The 23,357-nt window shown below is 38.1% G+C and overlaps 1 protein-coding gene across 2 annotated transcripts in view; it reads left to right on the top strand.

Annotated features, from left to right (window-relative positions):
• PLA2R1 (phospholipase A2 receptor 1) overlaps nt 1–23,357 on the top strand; it is a 117,394-nt gene that overhangs the window by 60,059 nt on the left and 33,978 nt on the right. For both annotated transcript variants that reach the window (XM_007127393.4, XM_007127392.4), the window contains exons 12-18: nt 7,174–7,376; nt 9,320–9,465; nt 13,273–13,357; nt 15,544–15,676; nt 16,254–16,289; nt 16,759–16,916; nt 22,676–22,740. In XM_007127393.4, the coding sequence (XP_007127455.2) occupies nt 7,174–7,376; nt 9,320–9,465; nt 13,273–13,357; nt 15,544–15,676; nt 16,254–16,289; nt 16,759–16,916; nt 22,676–22,740 (826 nt within the window). The remainder of the gene's footprint in view (nt 1–7,173; nt 7,377–9,319; nt 9,466–13,272; nt 13,358–15,543; nt 15,677–16,253; nt 16,290–16,758; nt 16,917–22,675; nt 22,741–23,357) is intronic.

Genomic DNA, 23,357 nt, shown 5'->3' with positions numbered 1-23,357 from the left:
GAAGATATATAGATGAAAAGTAAGCATATGAAAATATGTCCAACATCATATGTCATTAGGAAATTGCAACAACAAGATACTGCCACACACTTATTAGAATGACCAAAATCCAAAACATTGACAACACCAAATGCTGGCAAGGATTTGGAGCAACAAGAGCGCCCATACATCGCTGGTGGGAATGTAAAATGGTATAGCCACTTTCAAAGACAGGTTGGCAGTTGCTTACAAAAGTAAACATACTCTTACCATACAATCCAACACTTGCACTCCTTGGTGTTTACCCAAATGAATTGAAAACATTTCCGCACAAAGACATGCATACAGATTTTTTTTAATAGAAGCTTTATTCATACTTGCCAAAACTTACAAGCAATCAAGATGTCCTTTAGTAGATGAGTGAATAAACTGTGTTACATGCAGACAATGGAATATTATTCAGCTCTAAAAAGAAATGAGCTGTCAAGTCATGAAAAGACATGGAGGAAACTTAAATGCGTATTACTAAGTGAAAGAAGCCAATCTGAAAAGGCTGCATACTGTGTAATTCCAACCATATGACATTCTGGAAAAGGCAAAACTATGGAGACAGTAAAAAGATTAGTGGTTTCCAGGGGCTGGGGGAGGGAGGAGTTTATAGGCAGAGCACAGAGGATTTGGAGGGCGGTGAAACCATTCTATATGATACCACAATGGTGGATATATGTCATTATACATTTGTCCAAACCCATAGAATGTACAACATCAAGAGCGGCCCCTAATGTAAACCATGGGCTTGGGGTGATAATGATGTGTCAATATAGGTTTTAACAAATGTACCATTCTGGTATGGGATGTCAGTAGTAAGGTACGTGGGGCACAGGGTATAAGGGAAGTCTGTACCTTCTGCTAAATTTTTCTGTGAACCTAAAATGCTCTAAAATATATCGTTTATTTTTTTTTTAAAAAACTATACTTTTAATGGATGCATGCAAGGTGAAGTAAGACCAATTAGATTCTTTGTGTATAACCATCAGTTTAGGAAATTTGTATATAAACCGGTGACGCATAGCTCTAAACAAGAAACATCACAATTCACTCAATAAACAACCTTCTCATTCTACAAGTTTATGAATGTTATTAAAATGCAGAGAATAGTAAAGTTCCATGTCACACTATTACTGGGAAAAAAATCCCAGGTATCATTTCTAATATACTTTGTAATTTTGTTAGGAGTGTCTATACCTGTCAAAATAAATTAATACATTTTGAGTAGACAAAATTCTTAGTTTTTAATGTTATCTTCCTTGGGGCACATTTGGATGTCTAAAATTTGGAATTGAAGCAGAACTCCTTGTCATTCATAAGTTTCTGCTGTAATTTATTTGAGTGGCACTACTCTTTTTCTCTTTTCCCTGAAGCAAAAATAATATCGTGATGCTCAGTTTGGCTGCTCAGGCTGATTGACATTGAGTAAATTGTCTCTGAAAATGTAAATCTTTTTCTGAAGAAAATAGCAATATAAAAAACCCTGTGTTTCCTTTTTTCTTTTAAATTGCAGTTTGCAAAAACACCATCCTAAATGACATTTTTTTTCCTGCCTGTCACAAAAGAATCCATTAGCTTGGTGCCCATGTCAGAACCTTAATCCAGCCCAGACTGACTACATAAATTGACCACTGAACAGGAAGCCTGCAGCTTTTTATAAACTCAGTGAAGACTCTGTCCTTATGTCATATCATCAAAATATTCAATCTGTGGTGGAATCATAGATCTGCCATTTTTTCAACCTTATTATGTTCACCAAATAGCATAATGAACCACCATATATACCCATCACCCAGTGTCATCAATAATCAACCCATGGTCAATCTTGTTTCATCTATACTCCCACCCACTCCTCCCATTTCCCATATTTTTTCATAGAAAATCCCAGATATCATATCGTTTCATCCATAAATATTTCAGTATTATCTCTAAAAGATAAAGACTCCTTTTTAGAAACATGACTATAATACAATTATCACAACTAAAAGTAATTAACTATAATTCCATAGCATCATAAATCTTCAGTTAATGCTCAAATTTCTAAATGATTCATAACTATTATATAATGTATTTTAGAGTTCTTCATTTGAATCAAGATCAAGAAAAGGTGCATGCACTGTAATTGGTTGGTATATCTCCTAAAGTCTGTTTTAATCTCTGCGTTTTCCTCTTCCTTGCCCACTGTCATTTTTAAAAAATTTTATTTGTTGATGCAAATGTGTTTGTCCTGTAGAGCTTCCTTCAGTCTAGCTTTTTTTATTGTATCCCCACAACACATTAAAAATGTGTTACTCTTCTGGAAGAGGCCCGCCTGCTATTCTAGGAAGTAACAGTTCACTAAAGAGTATATACTGTTTGTTGAACTGGAAGAATAACAATATACTACCTTTGGTATAAAAAGCAAACATTTGAGTATTCTTTGCACTGAATGTCACAGTGCTAATAAATGGAAGTCTTTAATATAAAAAAAAGTTACTCTATTCTTTTATTTTTCATAAAATTGATATTTAAAAAATGACATTCTTAAAAAGTTGGAATCAGAGGCCTGATCTAAATCAGACTCTTATTTTTTTGGAAAGATCATTTCATAGATAGTTGTATGCTCCATATGGAGGCATATAATGTCCAGTTCTCTTACTATTTGCAATGTTAGAAGCCATTAATGATCGATGCCTAGATCCATGGATTCATTAGGGATTTCTTCATAGCTTCATAGCTGGGATATTTCTATAAAGAGATAATTTCCTGCTATCCTTTCTAAAACAACAACAAAGAGACTATGGTACTTGGTGTTTTAAGAGAAGTAACCATTCAGGTAAAACAGGAAAAACAGTTTTGATCCATACTAACTAGTGCCACTGATTAAAGGGAAAGATGACAAAAGGGCCTTTCTCATTTAGGGAGAAGCTAATGCATTAGAAACCTAAATGTACTTTGTACTTAGATTAAGGATTCAATATAAATGGAGGCTGCTCTATGGTGAAAGAAAACAGGTTAGTCCATCCTTTAAGACATTCAAAAAAACCTTTCCAAGTTATATTAGAGTTTCACAGTTATTTCATAGAGAAAATTTTGCATCCATCCATAACTCAGGCTCTGTGACAAAAGGATTGTGTTTCTAGATCTAGATAGCACTGTGAAAAAGGTATGTTTCACTCATGGGATAACTCCAGAGTATTTACCCTAATTGTCTCAAGTCAATGGAAATCTTCTGTCAGTGACAAGGAAAATGGGATTGCTTAGAGCCAATCAGATCTGTTTTCTTGAAACTGTCCTACACATGGCAAGGAGAACCCTATCTAGCCAGCAGATAGTTATCCATTTTAAGTCGCATCAGAGTACTGAAATGAACCAACACATAAATGAGGACAAACAGCCTCATTTCTGAGCACCCTTTTGGTATTTCCATATCTTTTTATAAATATATAGGTAACTGTCATACACACTAAAAATGTGGTAGTAGATCTTCAAGGAAATGCTATGGTCTCACAAAGGAGAGAAGCATCACCAGGGGAAAGAGAGGGAGCTCCATAGACATGGAGAAGCATAATTAGAGGGGAAGATTCAAGCATTCATTCAACAGCTATTTATCAAATGTCCACCTCCTCTGTACCTTGACATTGTCTCATGGTAGACTCAGTTAAATATGGTTTCAAATTCCAGATCAAACCCTCAAGAACTACATGGCCCTAAGGCAAGTGACTACACCTCTGTGCCTTGTTTTTTCCATTAGTGAACTGTAGATGCCAATATCCACCTCAAAGGGGTTTTGAAGTTAAATAGGAAAAAGACCATATAAAATGCCTAACATGGTATCAGGCAGATAAGCGGAACTCCATGGAAGCTCACCTTCCCTGACCCAAAGTTTCACTTTTCTCCACGGAGAAGGAGAGGAGAGAGATGGAAGGTGGCTGGGGCAGAGGGCCTGAGATTAAGGATGTGAAAGCTGTTGCAGGGAAAGGGAAATGAGTAGACAGGCTCAAGTAAAATAATTGTCTAAAGGCCCATTTATGATTCCCTCCTGCCCTCAGGCCACAAATAGGTTTTGTTTGTTTGTTTTTAGGTATATGGCCAGAGAAGTGAAAGATGGAGGTTTTCCCAGGTTGGTACAATTTACTATAAGGCTAGATAGCTTTACGAAATTGAAGAGACTAGTGAATTGGAATTTCTTAATTAACCAAAACTGTTCCCATTCGTGTCTGATGGAGAGAGTAAAGGGGCGGGGATAGAGGGAGGCTAAGGCAGGTGAGGAGAATCGGTTCAAATGTGACATTCACCGCTAAGGGATAGGATGACAGTTGTTCTTTTCCAGTGGGAAATGAGTTAATCAAATTGGAGAACAATTTCTCTGGGAGAAGAAACACCTCTGCTCTTTTCCACACCCTACCCTTATTATTTGGCTTTACAAGCATCCCCACAACATAAGATTATAAATTTGGTTTATCTCTCCCTTAGCCCAGTCTCCCTTTATTATACCACTTTACTGCTTCTTTGAGGCTGAGACTCTAAAATTTAGGTCAAATGTTCCATTAAGTTAACCATTTTCGAATACCAATAATACTACTGCACACTTTTTATCTTCAGAGCAGTTCACAAACACCTCCTTCTTCACTAATGAAGATGAGTTGAATATCTAGTGTCTAAAACCAAAGCTATTTAATCATTGTCTGATGTGGGAAAGTAAGACAAAATGCAAGACCAACAAAAAAGTATATTGCATTTTAAACTTGCTGATTTGAGCTTTTTAAAAATTCTTTGAACATGCAGGCAGAACCTGTGCCACAAAATCCCAGCTTTTGTAATGAAAACAGTCAAAATAAGAATAGAAGCAACATCTTAGTGATGGTTTTAGCCCTTCATATCTTTCAGGGAGCTTTTTAATATATTATTTTATCAGATCTTCATGAAAATCCATAAGAAGAAAAGGAATTATTGCCCCTATGTTTTAGACAAGGCTTTTTGTGATTTATGAACCTTGAGTTTCAAGTTACTAAATATTTGTGCTGGGACTAGAACCCCAGAGTTCAGGCCCCAAGTCAAAGTCTGCTGGGAAGGAAGGATGGAAGAGTCAGGTGGGAGTGTGTGTTTTTTCCTGCTCTTTCAACTAGAGCAATTCCATCCATATACATATTAGGTTTTCGGCTTCCACATGGATTTCCACAGTTCAATTTCATTCGAATTTCATTACACAGAGCAGGCAGCATCTCCTCTGCTGTTCATGACTCAGCTAGATTGTGAGCTGCGTTCCACAATTACACTCAGCAGGCCTGCAATGCTCCATTCACAGCAGGGGCAGTGGCATGCTATACTCTCTTCGCTGCTTGGCCCCCAAGACTCCATCTTGAACACTAACTAGCTTTTCTGGCCAATGGAGCCAACTGATGGCCTTTGTGTAGACCAACTCTCTCTGTTGACTTCCGTTTCTTCTGCATGTCACACAATCATGTTTTCTTGTTTGCCACTGGTCATTTTCATCTTCGTGGGTCTCTTTGACCATCAGCGTGCACACACACATAGGACTGTAAGCTTCCTGCAGGTGTCTAACATGGGGTGTGCACCCAGGATTGTTGAAGACACAAACACTCGTGTTGTAACTTCATTATTCTTTCTCCTTCTTCACAAACTCTTTTCCATTCCTTTAGGAGGAATGTAAATCTTTGTACATCTTCCTCTGTCTTCTTCCTTCTCATTCCACTCCTCATTATCTCTCTCTTTAGTCTTTCTATCAGCATAAAACAACCAAAACATGGCTGGCAAGGATAATGTCAATTACCCTGAATCTACAGAAATAGAAGCCATTACTTCTGAAGGGAAATTAAGCAAGACAAATATCTAGTACCAAGTGACTACATTTTTTAAAGTGCCTTTAGGCCCAGAATCGTCAAAAGTCTTTCGATGCTTCATCTATAATCACTTGCTTTTTTAAAAGCACCCCTTGAAAACTTTTCTCTCCTTTTCATCCTTCAAAATTCAGCTCAAATGTCATTTCCTGCAAATCCTTTATTGACATCCTGAGACTCCATCACTCCTTCTGAAGTCTCCCCACAGAAGTTTTAACACACTGTTACCATAGCACTTAATCCATCATGTTTGCTGCCCTTAGTCGTTTATTTGTTTGTGTCTCACACTAAACTAAATGTTTTTTGTCCTTCTATCTCAAGCAGCTAATAATATAAAGCCTAGCCTGGTACATAGATACAGATGCATAATTTTATTGTTGTTGTTGTTGTTGAATGTTGATTTAGTTAATTGAATGATCGCTCTGGATTGATGAAAACAGAAGCTCATTTTTATTCAATTTTTATTCTATTTTTGGAATGGGATTGTTTTCTACTAGTCACTGAAATTTGAAGTGCATTTTTTAGCTGTCTTATGAGTTGTATACATTTGATGACAAACTTGAGAATCTTAACATAGAAATTGCTTCTATGGAAAAATATGTTTCATTTTCCAAAATGTTTAAACATATGCAAAAGAATAAAATGGAATTTGTCCATAACTAAATGGTCTTTCCCTTTTCCCTGATGTCTGCCCCTATCCCTGCCCCCAGAATTTCACCCCATTTAGAATATACCTCATTCTCTCCACTCTTCCATGGTGTACAGTTTGGTTTTCTGTTGTGCACCTTGTAGTCTGCTTTACTCCATCATTTATGTATTTTTTCCTGTTGAATCTATTTCTCAGGATCACACCATGCATTTTTCATTGTTAATTTTTCACAGTAGGGTTTCAAAGCACAGTGTACGGGGTAGGTATTTAATAAATGGTGAATTAAATTTTCCTCTGCACAGTTAAAAAGCTCAATAATTCAAAGTAGAGGGATGTTGGCATTTGATGAGATATGGCGGATATTTCAGTCCCAAGTTGGAACAGCACCTAATTTCCCATCATTTGCCATCTGAGCTCAAAATGCCCAAATTTTAGGCCTCATAGTCTCTCTTCTCTCACTTTACCATCTACTATTCTCTTCTCCAGAGATGAAGAGAAATGAGATGATCATGCCAATAAAACATCCTTTTTCATCTTTATTGTTCTTGTCTGGATGCTTCATTATGAGATGTCAATTATTCAACACCCTAATGAGCTGTCTTCCAAGCACAAAATGTTCTAGTCATCTGGTATTAAAGTGTTGTTTTCTGCTTTTAGGCTACAGTGGTGGCTGTGTTGTCATTCGAGGAAGGAGTCCCCCTGGTCGCTGGGAAGTGAAGGACTGTAGACGCTTTAAGGCAATGTCCCTGTGCAAGCAACCAGTGGAAAATCAGGAGAAACCTGAGCAAGAAGAGAGATGGCCCTTTTCCCCCTGCTATTTGGATTGGGAGTCAGAGCCTGGCCTGGCCAGTTGCTACAAGGTAATATGAAGGTTACATGGGCATTCTCAATGGGACCAACATTATTCCAATTTTGTCCATGTATCCCAAACTCCTTTATTCCAGGATAGCGCCTGGCACACAGCAGGTACTCAATTAATATTTGTTGGCTGTCTCCATCCTTTCAGTTATATTCCAAAATAATTTTTAAGTCAAAATATTGACAGATCCCTGGTGACATTGAGGCCTCCTCATGAAGACCGATATCAAGGCCCTGATCAATATTGTTCTTATCGCATATACAAATGAACAAGGCAGACACTCGCTGGGTATTGAAATGGTACAATTCCATATTGTTTGTAAGCAAATGAATAATGTCCTTCTTCTCGAATAATACTATTCTCCTGCCAAGAATAGCTTTCGCAGCTTTTGATGATCAAAAGTTTATATAGAGAGATATAGATATATAGAGAGAGATATAGATACAGATTTACAGAGAGATGGATATATATAGAGAGATATAGATAGAGATATATAGATGTAGAAAGAGATATAGATATAGATATATACACATATGTGTGTGCATGTTAAAAATGTCTTTTTGCAAATCATCTTTAGATCCTAGATTTAAATCAGTATCTACAATCTTCTTCTCAGAAATACATTTTTGAAATATGATGTTTTTGTTTGGTGGTTTTGTCTTTCGTTCATTGTACAAATAGAGATTTCCAAAATCCTGGGAGAAAGTTCTTCTCCAGCACCTGGGCACATGAAGAGCAGAATGGAGACAGCCTCTATCTCTAGAAATATTGCAGTCTCATAGATGGCCTGAAACACCTGTAATACACTAAATTTAAATGTACACATGTATAATCCTACATTAAATTCATGGAATATGCCCAGAAGTGACCACACAGAGCAATAAGTTAAACCTTAGAAATGAGTAAACTGTGGCATGAAGTGAGATGAAGTGATTTGCCCAAGATCACAATTATTTATTGACAGAGTTGGAATAAATTTCAGTCTTGGGACTCCCAGTCCAGTGATTTTTCTACTACACATCACCCTGATATGTCAACAAATATATGGTGTGTTTGATGGGCATAGCAGTAGGACTTATGAAATTAAAGTGATTCGAGAAAAGGTTCCCAGAGGAGGTGGGTTTTGACATATAATTTAAAAGATGGAAATGCTGTGCTGTGGTCCATGGGACTGGGAAGGTTATTCATCCTGGTCTCAGCAAATCAGAGCCTGGTGAAGCCTGGCCGCAGGGTGCCTGCCTGGCATTAGAGACTCAGCATAGTGTCAGGCAGTTAAAAATGAGAAGGGTGCAGAGGCCAGAATCTGAAGCTCCAGGTCTTCAGTTCCTCACCCTTGACCTTAAATAAAGTCAAAAGTATGCCCGCCATTTGACTGACTTCTTCCTGCTACCGTGAGGACAGCTGAGAAACAGGAGAGAATTTAGTCACAGCTAAGACCCAAAGACCCTAGAAATATACCAACCCTAGGTCCCAGGTCTCATTTCTCATTTCTTCGCCTGGGTTAGCCAGATTCATTCAGCTATGGAATACTAGGTCTAATCCTAGCTCTGCTAGTTTGTGGCTGTGTGATCTGAAATTTGTAACCTCTCTTATCCTGACTGTCCTCATCTCTTGACAAACATTTTATTAAGGGACAAGCATATGCCAATCACAGGAAATTTAGGAGGGGAAAAAAAAAGAGTTCTCAAGGAGGAAAAGAGTCCTCATCTGTTAAACTGAGCCTATCATATCCTCCGCATGACTTTGTCATGAGAATAAAATGAGATAATGGTATTACAACAACCAGACACACTTTAGTTCAATAAATGTTATTTCTCCCTACTCGGTCAAGCTTTTAAAGTAGAATAATGACAACAATTATATTATTGTCATCTTCTTGTCCAGAATTAAACAGCCTCACCTTATTCATGACCGTGTCAACATTTTTTTCCTTTTACTACACAGGTATTTCATAGTGAAAAAGTTCTGACGAAAAGAACATGGAGAGAAGCTGAAAAATTTTGTGAAGAATTTGGAGCTCATCTTGCAAGCTTTGCCCATATCGAGGAAGAGAATTTTGTGAATGAGCTTTTACATTCAAAATTTAATCGGTAAATACTTGTTAATTTTGAAAAATTTCAGTCGCATATTTTGTCTCCAATAGTGGCTTCTTAGGCATGAGTATCCCAAATATTGGGGGTATTTGGGATATTCAAAATCTCAAGTATTTAAGTCTAAAACCAACTAAACACTAGTTGTGAAAGAAAAATACATACTTACAGTTTTATATTTATATTGCACCAACTACTCATTCCATAAAACAAAGAACAAAGTGACTTGTTTGTTTTTGATATTTGAAATATTTGATATTGATATTTGATATATATTTGATATTGTTTTGATATTTGAAATCTTTTCTGTGTACCTCAAATCAGAATTTTAGAGCTTTTCTGCCAAGTTCAGAAATTATCTTGCCCAGTGGTTTTCAAAGTGCTGTTTGAGGGTCTGGAGGGTCCTGAGCTCCCAGAGCAGGAGAGGACAAGTGGGCAGAGCTCCTGGTTCCTTGCTCACTGACTCAGCAGGTCTAGCCAACTCCACTTCTAGTTGTTTTGTATATAACAGGAGTCCATGTGAGATTTGGTTTGAAAAAAAGAAAGTCCCACTAATTTTTTAAAAAAATTCCAATCCGGGATTCCCTGGTGGCGCAGTGGTTGAGGGTCCGCCTGCCGATGCAGGGGACGTGGGTTCGTGCCCCAGTCCAGGAAGATCCCACATGCCGCGGAGCGGCTGGGCCCGTGAGCCATGGCCGCTGAGCCTGTGCGTCCGGAGCCTGTGCTCCACAACGGGAGAGGCCACAGCATAAGAGGCCCACGTACCGCGCAAAAAAAAAAAAAAATTCCAATCCAACCTTCTAATTTTACCTCTGAGGAAACAGGCATTCACTTGTGTGCATCCATTTTGCAAGTTTACAGAATCTTGAATTTAACGAAGTTGGAAAATCAATCAAATTTAAATTTGAAGAAACATAGGAGGTCTTGTGCTACCTCTGACCCAATACGGGAATTTCTTCTACTTACATTCCCATGGTCATCTACTGTCTACATCAGGGGTCCCCAACCTTCGGGCCGCAGACCAATACCGGTCCGCGGTGTATTAGGAACTGGGCCGCACAGCAGGAAGCGAGCAGCAAGAGAGCGAGCTAAGCTTCATCTGCCGCTCCCCATTGCCGGCATTACCGCCTGAACCGTTCCACCAATCCCCCCACCCCGGCAGTGGAAAAATTGTCTTCCACGAAACCAACCCCTGGTGCCAAAATGCTGGGGACCACTGGTCTACATAATTCCTTTCAGTTTCAAAGTGCTCTTTACTTGGGATAAAACCCATTCCATTGTTGGAGGCTAGTTTCAAAGATCAACTTTCTAGTAAGCCAGAGCAATACAGATCAGGTCTACTCTATTTTCAAATATTTGAAAATAGCCATCATGTTCTCTTTTAGCAAGTCTTTTCATCCCTTGGCCTCTTTCTCTAGAATGTTCTTGTCAGTTAGCATGTATTTTGGGAATATCTTCTATGGAAGGGACCCTATTAAATGCATGGGTGGCTGGAGAATGCAATAGACATGACAGACAAAATCCTGCCCCTGAGGATGTCGTGGTCTGGGGGCGGGGGCATGCTTCCATATATATGTAACACAAATATAATACCAGGTACTCTGTTCCAATCTCTGGAAATCTGAAGTCTCAATGAAACACTTACCTGAATCTCAGAGAAAATCCAGAACTACTTTTTGAGGAAAATCCTGGCCTTCCCCACAAGTTTCCTTTAGGACCCTCCTCTAAGAAGGTTAATATGCAACATCTATCAAATTATTCATCTCCAACATCTACAAAAATGACCTCAAAGGTGGGCATATCTCCCAGTGTGTGTCTCATGAAGTACTCCAGGGGAAATAGGGGAATTGTGTGGTCCAATATGTTTGCAAAACAAGGCACGATCTTGGAAATTTGCCATATACCTTAGCATTGTAAAGGCTTCTCGAAGGAAGCAATTTCCTTGACTGCAAAACCCATTTTTTTTTTTTTTTGAGACTACTTACCAACATCCCATGGAACTGCTAGTCCCTGCAGGAAATGCTGGCCTGAGACCATGCTTCCCAAATCTGGCTCATTCTCACACTCACTTGGGAGACTTTTTCACACAGTGCCCTCTGGTCTCACGCCAGAGCTGCTGAGTCAGATTCTCTGAGGCTGAAGAAAAGTTCAAGAAGCTTCCTTGTTGATTGGTTTGCTAGTCTGGTGTGGGGCCTCAGATCCAAGGGAGATGTGATCGTCTCCACTGTTCTAAGTTGTAACTTGGCTTCATGACTTAAGCCCCTTGCAAAACATCCTTTCATACTTGCATATTGTGAGGTTTGCTATATGAAACAACACATGCAAACTGCTTCCAAGTTTGCTGTAACATCAAATTTCATTATAACACTTGTATTTATATAAATTCTCACACTTGGAATGTCTCATAGAATTTAGTGGCAAGTATCTATCAAATTATTGATCTTCGGCACTTAATCACGAAAGCTGTATAACGTATGTTTTACTTTTTGTCCAGACTGCCAGGGAGTTCAGCCAAATCTCATGCTTAATTATACCAAATAAACCAATTCTCATAGTTAGCATACATGCTTCTTCTCCTTATGGCACTGCTTTTCTATTTTATTATATTCATATTATATTATATTAATTAAAGTTACATAATTTTAGGAAAATGATGAAGAGAAAATAAATACCAGTTCGTCGTTTAGGAGCCAATACATAGCAGGAAAAATGTAAAATTCTGAATTCAGTGAGGAAAGGAATAAAAAGCTCTCAACGCAGGGAGAGTGACGTGAGTTTTCAGCCGGGCCATTAAGATTAATATGCCTGGATTAACCTTAAGGCAGCATTCTCACCTTCCCACAACCTTAAATGTAAGTTATTATCATGGCAGTGACCAATGCACCTCAGTGATTCTGACCTTTTCTAAGTCACATTTTACTTTCATTTGTATCATTCCGGCAAAGGAGCTCAAATATCTGAGAAGGGGATGCTTCAGAATAGGCTTGCTTCTGTGCACTAAGGAAAATAAAGCATCTGTCATGACTTCTGAATCTTTTAAATCTTTAATTCTTCAAAATTATTCTGAGAAATTATCTTAGTCAGATGATTCGTTGTACAATTAGGCTTTATTGCTTGATTTATTGAGTGCTCTCTGGCATTCGTCCTCAGCCTAATAGGAGGGAAGATGGTTCTCTGTGGGGCTTCTCACCAAGTCTAACCAGTGGTGACAGCTGAAGTTAATCTACCGTGCCTCAGACTGGTTTGCTGTGGAATTATTTACATTGGGACATTAAAAAAAAAACAAATCTGCTGTGTACCTTTTATTAAATGGGGTAGTGGTGATTAACCTTCAGAGAATACATGAACATTTGACAAAAGAACAACAAATTAAAAGAATAAAGTAGTATAAATAGTATAGTAAATTAGCAAATAAATAGTCCTCTAGGGAAAAGATGTTCCAAAAGTTCTTACCAACTTGCTTTCACGTGTTCTTGTCTTAATTGAAAGACATTGCCATTCCCAATGAACATGCAAAAGCCATGTTCTCAATACGGGCTGACTGTTCCCCCCAACTGCCCGTCACCAATGAGCACACCATACAAACCAAGAGAAATGGGAAGTGAGATTAATCTTCTCTCAGTTCATTTTATAGCTCAGGTTTTGCTTACAGGAAATGTTCAATAAATGCTTGCTGACTTGACCAGTTCTGCCAGTAGCATCAGCTGTTCCCTACACAACTAAATACTTTAAAATATTTCTTGAACATTTTACATAATGTTGTGAATTCAACAGGAAGAGCCAAGTTTTTGTTTCCTCTCTTCATAGGACAGAAGAAAGGCAGTTCTGGATTGGATTTAACAAAAGAAACCCACTGAATGCTGGCTCTTGGGAGTGGTCTGATGGAACTCCCGTAAGTCTTTCCAAGCTGGAGAAAAGAAAATGAATTCAAAGCAGGCGGCCCTAGAATCACTTGGTAAACCAACCGAGAGAACCTGGAAAGAATGACCATCTTCCCCATGACCCAAACCTAAATCAAAAACTGCACCAGACCTTGGTACCAAAAGAGTTATTTCAGTAAGGTCTTGAGAAACCTTTGCTAGACAGATAGTTCTAAAGCCAGCTATAAGATCTCACCCCAAAAAGGAATCAAATTCTCTGAAAAAGCCCCCAAAACCATCTCCCATGTGAAGAATCTCCAGCAGAGAAGCAACTATTCTCTAAAATAATACCAGGCTTCCTTTGCCCGCCCCCCCTGCTGCATAGCACCTGATTGTGTGAGTGTGGGACCCTTGTTTGTGTCACAGTGAAAAGATTTCTCTCACTCTGAAAGAACAGAAATGCCAGCCTTAGAAACAGCTCCTCCTTCTCAGACAAAGCAAGTTATTTGGAAGGGAAAAAAAGACTTGCTTTTCATTCAGCCTCATGTGTAAAAAAAACCTCTATGAAGGAAAGAGGGAACTCACAATTACGATTTGGGGTTTTTTTTTTTCAGGTGCAAATGAGGATTTCTCAGATTTTCCTCATAATAGGGAAAAAACAGTAGCAGTATCCCAGATTAAAATGAGATCCACCTGAAGGCACATGCAAAATCAAGTTATTCAGTTTCACCTGTGAACTGGGGTTAGCAACAGCCTGCAGTGAACATTTAACGCAGCTCCTGTTCATTGAGCCCTAATAATGTTCTGAGCACTGAGCTGAGTGCACTCCTGCATGATCTCATTTCATCCTTACAATGATTCAATACAGTGGGTATTAAAATGATTAAATAGTTTGCCTAAAATAATACATAAGAGAGACAGTATTTGTACACAGGTTGTCTGCCTCCAAAGCCACAATATCATAATGTCTCCTCGTTGGCAAAACAGCAGCAGCCAAACTTTGAAACAGTAAAGATCAATAGAGAAAAGGGATCTATCTCTAGGCCTGCTACGTAGATGGTGTTCAAATCTGTAGCAAGGGAGTGGTGTGCGGAAAAGCTACATGCTTATAGTGGGAACAAAAATAGTAAGAGTGTGCTAGTTTAAAAAAATAATGCTTCTACCCCAGTACTGCTTCTTTGAAAAGGGCATCAGGACCAGAGAACAGGAAGAGATCTTAGAGATCACCCAGCCCCACCTAACTGTTTTGCTGATGAAGAAACCAAGGCCCAGAGAGTGGAAGGGGTATAGCAGGGTCGACCTACCCCATAAATGGCAGCCACCACATGGCACAGTTGGGTGGTTAACATTAATACGGCACTTGGAGAATAAAATGTGGTACACAGAGGTTGAGAATGCTTTTTAGTAAAGTAAACAAACAAAAACTCATCAGCAATAGGAGAGGAATAGACAATTTGGTTCAGAATCAATGAGATTAAGCGATGAAGCAGTGGACTGAGTCCCTTGCCACTTCCCTCTGGACAAAATAAATATCAAATTCATGCCATTCTCTGAATCTGAGCTTATATATATTTAAGTTAGATGAATTGTTGCATGACGGTGTATAGATGTTTGAGGAGGAATATAAACGGTTTCAAAACCCTCTTTTTTTCACATTTTTTACCTCAGTTTTACTCATGGTCCATCCACTCTTCTGTCAGGTAGTCATCAAATCATTGAGAAGGTTGAATCTCTAGTCAATACCCCGTTATGTGATCATTCCTGGAAAACATTGGACAGTTTCCTGATTAAAGCTAGGGTTGAGTTAGAAGTTAGTGATTAGAGACTAAAAGCCTAGTATTTATGCAAAAGAATCTACATCAAAGGTGAGACTCGATTCTGAAAGATCCTTGAGCCTCTAAACAGTTTACCCAGGATCCCAGGGCTAGCCTAATCTTGCCAGTGAGAAAACAGTGCAAGTTCATCTGACTTGTTCCTTCTGGAGAAAAGAGTAGAATGCTTCTTAAAGAAAGAAAAAAAAAAAAGGCATCTTCAAGAAAAAAAGGATAAAGCTTTGATTAGCTTGCTTTTCACAAATGTGGAACAACCTTTAACTGGCATCATAACCATACTTCCTCCAGAAGTCTATTGTGATTTATTTACAGGGATGCCTTTTTGATCTTTTGAAACCTTTTGTGGGGGATCATTATTAAGGAATAATGAACTTCATCTGCTGCAGGTTGTCTCTTCATTTTTAGACAATAATTATTTTGGAGAAGACGCAAGAAACTGTGCTGTTTATAAGGCGAATAAAACGTTGCTACCCTCATACTGTGGGTCCAAACGTGAATGGATATGCAAAATTCCAAGAGGTAAAAATATTAATAAGATCTTTACTATTTGTTTGCTTTCTAATAATCTATAGCATTTTCCCAAGTGAACAGTTACAGAGGTCTAAAATTTAAGCACCCTGGAGCACAGTACCAACAGCCTTCATGATGAACCAAATTGTACTCTTTTAGCAAATAATGTATCATGGGGGAATGAGAAAAGATGACACCAGTGCAGTACACTAAATTAGCAGGAAATGAAAATAACTGCCTATGTTGTGGAATACTGTATTTTGCAAGTACAACCTGGAAGAAATGTCACTGTGACATTACAAGCAAACAAAATTACTTATCAAATGAGTAAGTGAAAGCACCTGGCACAGTGTGTGACCCACAGTAGGCCCTCAACAAATATTCACATCCTTTTCTCTTTAACCAGAGGTCTCTCTTGAGCTTCCTCTTCAAGTATGAGAACTTACCACTTTCCAAACAACACCTGGCTCTTAAATCATCTTTTAAAAAGCAAAAGTCCAAAATATTGTGTTTAGACCTAAACTAATTCAGAGATAGTACACCTGTAAGTAAGGTTCACTCAAACTGGTTTGCTTTCACTCTGCAGATGTGAGACCCAAGATTCCACCCTGGTACCAGTATGGTAAGGACTATCCTGGCAGTTCTTGAATTTCTAATTATGTGCTATTTTGTAGCATTACTGTGTTATTACATAGCTCCAATCGAGTGTCTCTTTTCTTGTGTCAACTGAGAACTAATTTTTTCAAATTAACAAATTCATCATTAATAAATAATCAAACTAATAAATGTCACTAAATATTACTGAAGACTAATATCATAGCTTAACTCCATTTTCATGACACATGATTTTAAAATATATATCTATCCCAGACTTTTGAATATATGTGAATGTTTCTTATATGAAATAGACCAAGGAAAATAAGTAAATTGTATACTTATTTATGTGTGGGAGTGGGTATATACGCACACATTTTCTTAATGCTTAGTGACCAAATTACACATTTGAGGTCAATCATAGTATACCCTATTTAAGTCTGTATTATATTGTTCAATAATTGTTGCCTCACCTGTGTTGCTTATTTTTCTTTCAGATGCACCCTGGCTCTTTTATCAGGATGCAGAGTACCTTTTTCATACCTCTGCCTCGGAATGGTCCTCTTTTGAGTTTGTCTGTGGCTGGCTGCGCAGTGATATTCTCACTATCCATTCTGCACGTGAACAAGAATTCATCCACGGCAAAATAAGAGCGGTACTTAAATATGATTAACTATGAGAAACTCAGAGCTTAACTCCTTCTTCTGACCTTGAGGGCTTTTGTTTTTATATTACTTCGGACCTTTATCTGTTTCATTAAAAGTCTTAGATTTTTAAGAACTGTTTTTCTTCCTGTTATAGAAATTTAGAGCAAATAATGGAAACAGGTTTATGATGCTGGTCAGTCATTTCACTTCTCCTCATGCTTTTTTAGCAACAAAGGATGAGTAAATAGCATTTTATTGTTTTTGTGAAGTTCATTCCATCATTCATGCATATTTATTGAGTCTACTCTTCTAGGGGCTGAGGCTCTATCAGTGATTAAAATAGACCAAAATTCCTGCCCACCTGGAGTTTTTAGTCTAGTCTGGGAAGGAAGACTGTAATCAATGTAAATAAATAGAATTACATAATATTTTAGAAAAAGATAAATGGATAAATGCCATGGAGGAAAATAAAGCACAAATGAATGACAAAGAGTACTCGGAGGTGCATGGCTCTTTTAATGTTTCAAATTTGACTTATAAGAGTACAATATTTTTTTAGACTCTATGCAGAAAATGGTAAGGAGTGGTTCTCCATTTCAACTTCAGATAGAGAAATCCTTTGAGAAGCTAGGCTTGTTAGAAAGCAGCATGCAAAATCCATTAAACAATGAATAGACTGCCAAGGAATAGTGTTGGTTTTCAGTGTATTTCTTCAGCAAGCATTTATTGAGCATTAGGTATGTCTCAGACACTGTGGTATTTGTCAAGGACACAAAAATGTCAAGGACACAAAAATGAAATACAGTCAGTGTCTTTAAAAAGCTGGAAATAACACGATGTAATAAGGGAAAAGGGAGCAGTATGTACAAATTACCAAGGGGGCACCAGGGAGGAAAAACGTCATTCCCAATTTTCCCTAGGAAATTGTTGAAGGTAAGAAAGAGCCTTTTTTCTTTTCCCATAATTTAACATTACTTCATGGTCTGCAGGAATCCTTGGTTGCTCTATCATCTTTTCCTATGTTTGTAAGTTGACTGTTAAAATGAAGCTCTGGATTAAAGCATCCTTGACTTGTAAGAGAAATGTCTCCCCTCACACCTCATTGGGCTTTCCTGATCCTATAATTCTGTTTGATACACATACAGCCTGTGAAGTGCATGCAGGTTGGGACTACTACTGAATTTTGATGGAAAGGTCAAGAACCAGAGGAGTTAGGTGACAATAGCACGGCCTCACAGAGGCTCAGTGGCAGACCAAGCATGAGCACTGGATGTTCCCCAGTATTGGTTCATGCATTGTTTTACTACTCTTCATCTCCTGCAAATGGAACACTCAAGCCAAAACTGTAATATTAAGTATCAACAAATTACATATCATGACCTCGGAAAATACATTTGTTTCTTTAGCTAGACAGCAGACTCCTCACCCCTGGCAATAACAAGAGATCAGGTGAATGGCTAAAAACTAATCCATGGACACGCAAAGTGCACAGTCCCAAAAGGAGCTGATATTTGGCCAATACTTATTGTAACAGTGTCAAGCACGGCTAAGTACTATCGTTTAATGGCATTTAATCTTTCTAAGAACTCTCTGTGGGAAGTTCTATCTCCAGCACAGATGAAGAAGCTAAGACTCCAAAGAGGTGAAGCAACTTTGTTACACAGCAGCTAAGTAGTGGAATTTGGAAGTGATCCCAGGTCATCTGACTTGCAAGGTCATTTTTTAAAATGGCCGCAGGCAGCAGAACAGCATATTCATTACATTAAAGTGCTAGTTCTAAAATCCATCCAAAAAAAGGAAACCCTTGTGCATTGTTGGTGGGAATGTAAGTTGGTGCAACCTCTATAGAAAATAGTATGGAGGTTCCTCAAAGAACTAAATCCAGCAATTCCACTCCTGGGTATATATCTGAAAAAAAAATGAAAACACTAATTCGAAAAGATATATGCACCCCAATGTTCATAGCAGCACTATTTACAGTAGCCAGGACATGGAAGCAACCTAAATGCTCATCAACAGAGGAATGGATAAAGAAGATGTGGCACATATATACAATGGAATATTAGTCATAAAAAAGAATGAAATTTTGCCATTTGCAACACGTATACGGGCCTAGAGGGTATCATGCTTCGTGAAATGTCAGACAGAGAGAGATAAATACTGTATGTTATCACTCATATGTGGAAGCTAAAAAACAATACAAATGATTAATATAATGGAACAGAAACAAACTCACTGATACAGAAAACAAACTAGTGGTTATCAGTGGGGAGAGAGAAGGAGGACAAGATAGGGGTAGAGGATTAAGAGATATAACCTACTATGTATAAAATAAATAAGCTACAAGGATATACTGTACAGCATAGGGAAATATAGCCATTATTTTATAATAACTTTAAATGGGGTATAATCTATAAAAGTTTTGAATCACTATGTTGTATAGCTGAAACTAATATAATATTGTAAAACTATACCTCAATTTTTTTAAATTAATAAATAAAATAAAATCCCTCCCCAAAAGATGGCTGTCAGCTCTGTCTCAGACATGCACAGTAAAGGGCTTCTTTGATCGTTCCAGCAGAGCTTAGCTCTTTTAGGAACCTCTGCAGGTCTTCTCTCTTAACCTTTCCGTTAATTCACTCTCCCAGTCTTTGGTTGTTGGGAAGCCAGTGGAAATGGCAGAGTTAATACCTCCCACTGAAGGGAATAGTAAAACCCCACAGGCTTAGACATTTGAAAAGGCATAGCCAGTGCCATGATCTAGCTGAGGACTAGATCTAGTGATCTCAAACCAGACAAACCTTGTAGTGTCTTATACGGCAAAATTATTACCAAACCTATGGCCATGTTAATAAAGAATGCCCTGTCAGGGCTTCCCAGGTGGCGCAGTGGTTGAGAGTCCGCCTGCCGATGCAGGGGACACGGATTCATGCCCCGGTCCGGGAGGATCCCACGTGCCGCGGAGCGGCTGGGCCCGTGAGCTATGGCCGCTGAGCCTGTGCGTCCGGAGCCTGTGCTCCGCAACGGGAGGGGCCACAACAGTGAGAGGGCCGCGTACCGCAGAAAAAAAAAAAAAAGAATGGCAACGGGGGGGGCCACAACAGTGGGAGGGCCGCGTACCGCAGAAAAAAAAAAAAAAAGAATGCCCTGTCAGTATTATGGGTGAGTGGCTGACTGATCTAACACTGCACTGTGCCACAGAAGAAAATCAACATAGGGAATGTGCAGACCAAGAATGGAGCAAGAAACCCAAATGGGAAGGGTATCAATTTAGAAAAAAGAATGCTGTACATTTCTAAAGCAGTTCTTCCTCCTGCTTAGTTTATAGCAGTTAGGCAATTTTTGTTGGTGGTAGCGGTGGTATTTATGGTGACCATTTACATTTCTTAACTAAGGAATCCCATATCTAAGAACGTCTTGCTGGAATGAGGCAGTCCAGAAGTTCTGGATGAGGAACTAAACATGTAGAGGTCATACCACTCATTCTTGTGGCATGCCCATCCTATAATTGCAGGAAGAGTAAGAATTAAATAATTAAATATTTTTAAAGTTACATATGTATTGTATAGCTCCTCTAAGAAGAGTAGTAACTCAGAAATGTGAAAGACAAAGATAACATTCAGTTGGGGAGTAGAAGAACTAATTATTGAAAAAGAAAGCTGGATGCATTTTTTAAAATCTGAAGCAGAATTTTTTTAACAGAATATTTCCATCTTGGAAAAGTGATGAGTCAGAATTTCCTCTTTGACTAACAGAAGACCACAAGGCATGATGCGAGGGAATTTTTGAGTACTAGTTTTTTGAGCCATTTTTTGGTCAGATTAATGCCAAAAAAGTAAAAAAAATGAGCACTTTAGGTGTTGTTTGACATGAACTAACATTTTTATGCTGTGTTGTACAATATTTGCATTTCAAAATTGCAATTTACTCTTACTTTTAAAATTTTATTTCAAAATATTTCTAACAAAAATATCAAATCTATTAGTCACCCTCAAAACTCTGGTGTTTTAAATCCTTAAAATAACTTGGTTTTGATATTTTTATGGAAACATTTTAAGAGATGACAGGTTCTTCTTCCTTATGCTGTTTAGTAGATTAATATATTGGCTATTGCTGTGGGTTATTTCTTTTTGGTGTGTTCTTCCATATGATGCTATCTATAATGACTGCTTTTCTGTAACAAAACAATTGATACTATGAGGTACATTGTTGTATCACATTTTTTATACAAAAGAATACTAATGTCTTCTATTGTTGTGGCTTCATACCTAAACTGAAATTTACAACATCTATTTTTCACATTGGATTTTTCACTTCGGGTGTCTTCTATCTTGTCCTATGAATTTCTGTTCCATATCACAACAGGTTGTGATGTGCCCTGTGGAGGATTACCGTGCTATAATCGAGGTAGTAATAAATATGCCACTTAAGATGCAGTAGTTATACTTCCTCTTTAGAGGTCCTTAATTGGGGCAGTGAACAATCAGGCCATGATTTCCACTCTTGTTGCACATGAGACCTCTTTAGATTGAATGAAATTGTTGTGGTTCTTCCACTGATTTCAAAGCCAGTCTCCATGGACCCATTCCAAAATCTGACAACAGGAGTCTAAATTCAGCATGTAAGAACACATCCATGAAACAACTCAGGGATCCAAAATTATAGTTGCTCCATCTTGCATTATTCTCAAATTGCTGATATGACAGACAGCCACACTGATTAAGGAGTAAAAATACCTGTGTATAAATTAGAGTGTTAGAGAGCTATTAGGTTCTGTTGTATGATGACCTGAAATTCACATGGAAAAATATTTAGATATCTTAAAATGCATTCCCAAGTCTTTACAGAAGAAATGAAAGTGTAAATTTAAATGTACAATGCCTTCAAATTAACAGTTTATTAGCATAAAAAATTAAGTTACATTTCACACACAGCACACACACAATAAAGAATATTGATTTAAAGACCTTAGAGAAATCCTTAATGCCTGTTCTTCTTTTATAGTTAAAGAGGGACTTTTGATTTCCTGGGTCATAAGTCCAGTATTACATCTGCTCTAATGTGCATATGCATGTGCATGCCTATGGTGTTTCAAGTTTATTCTTTATTGTACTGGGATCTATGTGATAAATAATGGTGTAAATTCATAAAATATATAAAGGATAATTTTCTAGTTGTCAAACATTGGAAATACTGTAGTATTATTTTGTCCTATAATGCGGTGTCCATTTGAATGGGGAGGGTGCCAATACTTAGTTTAAAAACTTACCAATCAGACTAATGCCTAAAATACAAATTATTTTTACTATTGAGGTCTTTGTGCCTCGAATTGTTTTTCAAGTAGGTGGCATATATAGTAAACTTCTATAAATCACTGAGCGCATAAACCACTAAATTTTTAGTCAAAAAAGAAATCCACATTCTATTTTACTTTACAGTATTACTTTTTAAATTCCTATTATGAGAGTTAGAAGATTTACTTTTAATTATATAGGAAACATTGTAACAATGTTATGGCATGTTGTATGAAACCAAAATAATTTTCAATATTTGATTCCAATTTTCTTACATAATGAGGAGGGAGTAGTTTAGAATAATGAAGTTTCAGGTCTTCTCAAGATGCTAGGCCTTAGTGTACTCTTCTTTAGATAATTGGGTAAAATACTGAAGAATAGAAAGCTATAAACAGTGACCCCATTAATCTTAATAGTGAAAAGGGAAAAAATGTAGGATAAATGCTGACATTCTCTCTCTCTTTTTTAAATAGCTATCAAAGTATGGTGTAAACTGGTGGATTGGACTTCGGGAAGAAAGATCCAATGATGAATTTCGGTATGGACCTAGATTAATTTGCATTTAACTTTGTTTAACAGGTTTTTATTTGCAGAATGATTGGACTAGATCTTAGTGGTTAACTTGTTGAATAGGAGATTGGTTTAAGATGGCAGAGTAGAAGGACGAGCTCTCACTCCCTCTTTCGAGAACACCGGAATCACAACTAACTGGTGAACAATCATTGAGAGGAAAACACTGGAACTCACCAAAAAAGAAACCTCACATCCAAAGAAAAAGGAGAAGCCACGATGAGACTGTAGGAGGGGTGCAATCACAATAAAATCAAATCCCATAACTGCTGGGTGGGGGACTCACAAACTGGAGAACAGTTATACCACAGAAGTCCACCCAATGGAGTGAAGGTTCTGAGCCCCATGTCAGGCTTCCAAACATGGGGGTCCAGCAACGGGGGGAGGAATTCCTAGAGAATCAGACTTTGAAGGCTAGTGGGATTTGATTGCAGCACTCCAACAGGACTGGTGGAAACAGAGACTCCACTCTTGGAGGGCACACACAAAGTAGTGTGTGCATTGGGACCCAGGGGAAGGAGCAGTGACCCCATAGGAGACTGAACCCGACCTACCTGCTAGTGTTGGAGGGTCTCCTGCAGAGGC

The sequence above is a fragment of the Physeter macrocephalus genome, chromosome 2 (assembly GCF_002837175.3).
Source record: "Physeter macrocephalus isolate SW-GA chromosome 2, ASM283717v5, whole genome shotgun sequence".
In the NCBI taxonomy this organism is placed as follows: Eukaryota; Metazoa; Chordata; class Mammalia; order Artiodactyla; family Physeteridae; genus Physeter; species Physeter macrocephalus.
The sequence above is the reverse complement of the archived record's forward strand: the minus strand, read 5'-3'. Positions and strand labels throughout refer to the sequence as shown.